Genomic DNA, 7,251 nt, shown 5'->3' on the forward strand with positions numbered 1-7,251 from the left:
TGCACCCTGAGATCGAGATACTTTAGTGTGAGAGTTGCTCATGCAACAAGAAGATAAGATCTCTTCAATGGTCCACACACCTAGCTAGCACCAAGATTACAAGTAGCTCATGATCGTTATTAAGTGACAGAATCTCTTCACTGGTCAAGACACTTGGCTGTAAGATTACAAGTAGCTCATGTTTGGTAGCTGAACTATTGTTTTTTTACATGATTTGTTTTCAAAAAAGAAAAAATGCGAGGAAAAGGAATTTATATTTGTCTGAACATAATGAGATCGATGTCCTGTGGTAAAATTCGAATCATTTTTGCAGGAGTGGACTTTACTTGATCACGTTTTCATACTATATCAATTTGCAAATCTAGGTGCATGCATGCTACGTCTTTTAACTGGAGAGATCAAATTAAATTTAGCCATGCATCCTGCCTCCTCCTATCACCTAGAGATTAATCCAGGCATTGCAACAGATTAATTTTACCATCACTTCATAAGTTTCAATCCCAAATTAATTGTTAATCCAAGCAGATTGGAGTATGAGAATGGAATCTCTGAATACATATGAACAGGTTCAAAACCAAAAGGATTACAGAAAGCCAGACAATTAAAAATGATGAATATGTCCTTATTTTCTTGTCCAATTCCCCTTCTGAATCATTCTTATTTTCTTGTCCATATGGTCGGTCCAAGAAAATCAAATATAACTGGAAACATCACATTTCAAATATAAGACAATGTATTGTAATTGAGCAGTCAACAAAACACACATCAGATGCGCGACTTTTTTTTTACATCAGAGACATTTGTTTCAGCTTGAAAATGTGATGTGCCACTTTCACAGGAAATAGAAAAAGGTGGCCGCTTCACAACAACTTTGATTCTAGTCGTGTACTCCCATATCCAGGAGACAAGAAATGCAAGAAGCAGAAGTCACCATGTGAGATGCCGAAAATCAAACAGATCATGTGCTAGCTAGGCAAGCACAAGCTTTCAACTAAATGTTCAGAGAGAAATTCTTCATCCAGACAATTGGAAAATTGCATCTCAGCCCGGATATCTCCATCTCAGGGGGGGCACTCTACAAGATTCTTATCGTTAGGATATAATCAAGAATCAAGCACCCAGGATAAATAAATACTCCCTCCGTACCAAAATAGATGACTCGTCTATTTTAGAACGGAGGGAGTAATTGGTATCTCGTTGCGCAATCAGACACAAATGGACCCAGTTTTTGATGGTCCTCAGTCACATGTCCCCTGAAACAGGTCAGTATGGGAGCAATTCATAATGTCCAAGCACCAAAGACTACGCTGATACTCTCAGAGAAATCAAATCAACATCACAAGCACATTGCATGCCCATACACTCTTGCAGCATTGCATGTTCTGACTTCTTGGCTCTGTCCGTTGCCAACTTGTCATGATAGCTTGATAGCTGCACCTGCACTGCATTGCATTGTTCTCTTCTCTTCCTCCTCACCTATAAATCTATCAGCTTACCACCACCATCTCATCATCACTTCATCCACAAGCCAAGCACCACCACAGCACCTAGCCGCTACAAAAGTTTCTCTGGACTTTCAGCCAAGAAACAAGGAGAAGTAGTCATGGTCAGTGCCCAGAGGCTTGCCCAACTGGCAAAGAAGTGGCAGAAGATGGTGGCTATTGGGAGGAAGAGGATCACCCAGACTACAACGGCGAAAAGAGCCGCCGCCGAGTGCCGCGCGGTGACCTCAGTAGCGGTGAAGGGGCACTGCATGGTATACACCTCGGATGGCAGCCGGTTTGAGGTGCCACTGGAGTACCTCAGCACAGTGGTCTTCAGTGAGCTCCTGAGGATGTCTCAGGAGGAGTTTGGATTCGCGGGCGGACAAGAAGGTCGCATCACGCTGCCCTGCGACACTGCAGACATGGAATACGCCATGTGTTTGCTCAGGAGAGATGCCTCCACGGAAGTAGTGATGGCGTTCCTGAGCTCCAATGCAAGACCGTGCTGCTTTGATGATGGTGTGGTGCCATGCATAGGGCTTAACCATTATGTAGGTGTTTGTTAGCTTCTGAAGAATGGCAGCAAGCTAGGATCCTTGTTCTAGGCACTATTGTTTGCTCAGTGGAAGATGTAAATAAGGAAGTTAGAAGATTAGAAATGGAACAAAGTTTTGTGATGGAATATGCAAAATGTTCAGTTCAACTGTCTGCCTTGGAGTGTGTATGCAGCGATAAAGCTTCAGTAACACAATTATAGTTGTGCGTTAACAAACCGAGTAAATGTGTACACTTTGAAACTACTAAAACTAATGGATGCTGCTATTTTAGAAAGAAAAAAACTAACCAAGTCTCACATATGTGTATGCAGCAATAAAGCTTTGACTTTACAAGCAAACGCCCATACATTCAGGTATGCATGCATATGAGTTAGCAGCTTAGAGTCACACAAAAGAGAACTTTCATTTAACAGCAAGTTCAGCTGAATAATTAATGAACACCTGCAGATTTAGTAACAGTATGAGAACTAGTTATCAAACACTTATATAAGAACTAAAGTTACGAAATATACCTTTCTTTAACCCTTTCTGACATAAGTGAAAATGGGGGAAGCAACAATGAAATGGAGACCACATGAGATGCTGGACTGGAGACTGATGCACAGACAAGACCATGATCTGAAGAAATAACGGCGTTGGTCAAACAAGTTGATTCAAGCAGAAGTACAACATCTGAGATCTGACTGAACAACAACCAATCTAAAACTGAAAGTTTAGCGGCGAGTGGCGACCGATCACGGCCATGGACGAGTTACTGACCTTTCTTTCACTTCGGCAAGACAGGAGTCAAATCAGAGCCTCAGATAGCAGCATGATCATTGACACTGATGATATCTAAACCCAATCCATCCATAACAGAGTCACAGAACAGATCATGGCATTGTCCCTCACCAGCTTGCCACATTGATGCTCCAAACTTTTGGCCCCATCACAATCTAATCCAAAATAATCATATATACTACTCCCTCCGTTCCCAAATATTTGTCTTTCTAGAAATTTCAACAAGTGACTACATACGAAGCAAATGAGTGAATCTACACTCTAAGATATGTCTACAAACATCCGTATGTGGTAGTCCATTTGAAATGTCTAGAAAGACAAATATTCGGGAACGGAGGGAGTAAAACACTGCATGTGATGATCCCATGGCCTTGTCCCCTGCCATCTTTTCTGATGACAACTACACTTCACCTTCACAATGTCCTTCCTCTCGGCTATAAATTCAGCAAATGGCTAAGCTCAACAGCACCACTTCATCAGCTCATCCACCACCAACAGAGCATTATAACATCCATCGCTCACTTCTCTGAATTCCTAGCTGAAAATAGTACCACTTAGCAGTATAAGGAAGGTTTCTTCTTAAGATAGAAATTATCAACATTTACATGGTAGTGAAGAACACCCCTGAATCCATACAACGTTGAATAAGGCAGTCGGCAGCCTGAAAATACTCAAGGACAATTTTTAAAAACTCAACCCAAGGGGAGTGATATCCTGAAGGCATTGCATTGTAAGGTCGAGAAAAGGCCCCGGACGCCAGCTCGCGGTGCAAGTATACACAGTGAACACGCTGGCTTGCACAACACAAGTATACACAGCGAGGGGCCTTTTTCTTGTGAGAACCCAGGATTCGAGCCCTGGTTGGTAGCCCCACTCAGGAGGTCATTACCACCGTGCTAAATGCACGTTCTCCTCAAGGACAATTATGACAGCACAGATTTGGCATGTGTTTGTTATTCATAATCTTCAGCTTCATCTGAAACCATGGTTAGCAGGCTTGGTAGATAAAACATTTATAAAACAAACACTCAAGACAATTGTTCATCAATGTGAATTTGTTCATTTCAGCATGTTAACATTCATATGTACCATCATCAGAAAATAAAGGAGGAAAAATATATGAATGCAAGGTGCATGAAGTAAAATAGAAGGCAGGTAATGCAACACAACAAAAGAAACATACAGACTATTAATAACAGAACTTGGTGCCAAGCAAATTCCATTGTACAAACTTAATTATAGCAGGCCAAGTGCATAGGTTGCAGTTTGATCAAAACCATTACTAGTACTTATGACACCCGATCGCTGACAAGTAGCATAATACATACATAAGTAGTGGTTTTTGTTCTTGGCTCGATAACGAGATCCACCAAAGTACACACGGAAGCCAGATAAGGATCAATCAATGACCCTCCTGGCCCATCTTCGTCTTACTTGCAGCTAGCTAGCTTAACTATGGCGATCAAGCTTTTACTTCGCTTGGCCAGTGGTTGCACGTGAAGTGGCAGCGGCGTCGGCGAGGTCAATGTGCTCTTGCATGAACTTCTCCAAGGTATTTATGTGGTCCATGAAGACCATGAAGTTGAACTCATTGACCGCCGTACTGTCGCCGTTGAAGGTGGCCTCCTCACAGAGGTGGATGAAAAGGTCGAGGTGGTCGTGCACGATGAGGCTCTGCGCGGCGAGAGTGGCCTCAAGGCAGAATTCCGGAGGCGCGGTCACGGGCAGCTGCAGGGCCATAAGTGCACGGAATAGATCATTTCCATGAAGGCCGGCGAGCTGGGCAGTGGGGGAGACACCGTGGCGGAGGCCTTTATGGTGGCCTTCAGGGCTGCGCGTGGCCTGGAGGCGAGCGGTGAGATTGTCCACCTTCCTGGTGTCATTGCTGAAATTGCCAACGAAGTTGTCCAACATCTGTTTGAAAGAATCGGTGAAGATGGGGTTAGAGATGCAATGTGCCGCAGTGGCGCCCAGCACCCGTCGGAGGCGTCCCAGAGCATCAGGATGTGGGTGGGTGCCCCCGGCCATCTCAAGAAGACGAGTGGCGCTTCTCAAAATTGCCCCCATGTCCATGGCTGTCCACACTATTGACTTGAGTGATCTCCCTCACTCAGTCTTGCTGCCAAGGTGGTAGAAATAGAGGTGGTTACAATCACACACGGTTGTCCATTCAACAAACATCAACGCAGAAATGATGATTCACAGGAAAAAGCATGGCTATTTAAGGCATGAATTTCCAGAAAGAGGCCAAAGTTACAACTTCACAAAAGCTAGTTCAGGTTGGCTTTCAGATTGGAAAATAAAATGATTAACAGGTTCCACTATGAACTGGGCCAAAGACCATGAGCTTTACAGGATGAACTGGCATTAACTGAACCCTGAAAAATATCCCAAAACTGGTGTTGATTGAGTTAAATTGCATACTAGGAATAATAATAATAAATTGGCTAAAAGCCGCACAAGAATAGAGGAAGCAAATCACATCTAGATTTAGGATATAAATGGAGATGGGGGCGGAGGGGCTCTCCGGCGGTGAGTGCCGGAGTTGGTGAGCCGCCGTTAGGGCGCGTACTGCAGAAGAAGCGGTGAGGCGTCGGACGGGTGGAGAGCGAGGCGGATACATACCAGCTTTGAGGCAAATGCGAGCACCGCGGGCGGCCTTCGGCGATGAGGGGAGGCGGCGAACGGAACTCCGGCGGCGGCGACGGCGGCGGCGGCGGACTCGAGAGTGGAGTTTAATTTGGGATGCTATTCACCCAGTCACGCAGACCGCACGAGAGCCAACTACTGTTTCAACACAAAAAGCAAAAAACACCCCATAAACAAAGAAATATACAGACAGAGCCCTGGGAGTATGGGGGCCGAATTTCGTGTTTTGACCCTTTTTGGAAAGGATTTCAGGATCTGACCCCTGTTTGAATTTTTTTCGAGATTTGACCCTTTTGCTACCGCCAGGGCCTACGGCGGTAGGGTTAGATAGCCTACCGCCACGGCCCATGGCGGTAGGGGTGCGACGGAGGGGGACGGCGGCCGTTTGACTGCGCTGACGTGGATAAGTACCTACCGCCAGGAGGCGTGGCGGTAGGCTGTCCAAACCTACCGCCAGAGCACCTGGCGGTAGGGTCCTGTCTCAGTGTAACGATTCTGTAACGAAGAATTGAGTTGCCCTGGCGGTAGGCTGTCTGACCCTACCGCCAGGGGCCTTGGCGGTAGGGTCTTGTTTTTTCAGTGTAACGATTCTGTAACGAAGAATTGAGTTGCCCTGGCGGTAGGCTGTCTGACCCTACCGCCAGGGGCCTTGGCGGTAGGGTCCTGTGTTTTATGAATTTAAGTTCATTTGCTTGCTTCTTTTCAAATTCAATATGACAATAATATTATAGCAATTTTCACAAATATGACAACAATATCACAGATCTCAAACAATTAAACTTGGGCATCACATACACATTAACAAATTTGAAGTGCATAGAACATTTCAAACGAACTTCAACTAATTAGTAAACGGAGTTCCACATAGTTTCACAAATAGCAAACACATAGATCCACAAATAGCAAACACATAGTTCCACGTAGCTTCATAACCACCCGAATAGTTCAATCAAACGAAGTTCAACGAAACTAAAAGAGCCAACTATCGAAGAGCATAATCAGTTGCTCCTTCCCCTCTTGGAGGTACGGTCCTCGTTACTCTTTGAACGATTCTCTTCGGTCCTCTTCTTGGGCCGTCGAGGAACCGGTCTCTCGAAAGGGTCCGGACTCAGCAAATCCTTCTTCTTCGGATTCCTCTTCTTCGGCAGCTGAGATGCTTGAGACGTTTGAGTTGCTGGAGGTCCATAATCTTCATCGTACTCCTCCTCCCCGTTGCTCTCATCCTCCTCCTCCCCTTCTTCATATATGGCCTCCTCCTCCTCCTCCTCCTCCTCCTCCTCCTCCTCTCCAACCAACCTAGACGACGAGGGAGCATGGCTCGATGAGCCGATGATACCCTGTGTGGCTACAGGCTGATGAGCTTCAACTGACCCAGCTCCAGCACACCCAAGCAGCCCTACCAGCTTGCGACAATGCTGCACGAACTTCTGCACTCACAATGAAGCAAGGTCATAATAAGTTCAGATCGACTGACTGCAAGTGAACAAGATGCATCTGTTCCGAGGAGACTGAAATTGTACCTTCATCGTCCCCCTGACTCTGGTCTCAGATTGTACGCTCCCGGGAAGATGACCTAGTGCATCTGAGGCTTCAAAGATGCATCTGTTCAGCTCACCGGACTGCAACGGCATAAGTCAGTCACGTTGACGAATAAAATATTTTAAATACGACCGTCGGTTCAAACGTACCACTCTGTTGATGAGGGGTGCAAACTCCCTAAATCCACTGTGCATGTCTCTGATGCCGGTCTGGTATGCCTGTTCATCGGGGTCAGCCCACTC

The 7,251-nt window shown here is 45.5% G+C and overlaps 1 protein-coding gene across 1 annotated transcript; it reads right to left on the reverse strand.

Annotated features, from left to right (window-relative positions):
• Window positions 1–4,023: 4,023 nt before the first annotated feature.
• LOC123112962 (uncharacterized) lies at window positions 4,024–5,606 on the reverse strand. The gene is made up of 2 exons (XM_044534069.1): window positions 5,447–5,606; window positions 4,024–4,940 (listed from the first exon to the last, which is right to left on the reverse strand). Exon 2 carries the CDS (start codon window positions 4,892–4,894, stop codon window positions 4,292–4,294), a length of 603 nt encoding a protein of 200 aa, XP_044390004.1. The 5' UTR covers window positions 4,895–4,940; window positions 5,447–5,606; the 3' UTR covers window positions 4,024–4,291.
• Between the last annotated feature and the right edge of the window lie 1,645 nt (window positions 5,607–7,251).

The sequence above is a fragment of the Triticum aestivum genome, chromosome 5B (assembly GCF_018294505.1).
Source record: "Triticum aestivum cultivar Chinese Spring chromosome 5B, IWGSC CS RefSeq v2.1, whole genome shotgun sequence".
In the NCBI taxonomy this organism is placed as follows: domain Eukaryota; kingdom Viridiplantae; phylum Streptophyta; class Magnoliopsida; order Poales; family Poaceae; genus Triticum; species Triticum aestivum.

Excerpts from the sequence above, each read along its gene's own strand:
- LOC123112962 (XM_044534069.1), bottom strand. The coding sequence starts at position 4,894 with ATGGACATGGGGGCAATTTTGAGAAGCGCCACTCGTCTTCTTGAGATG.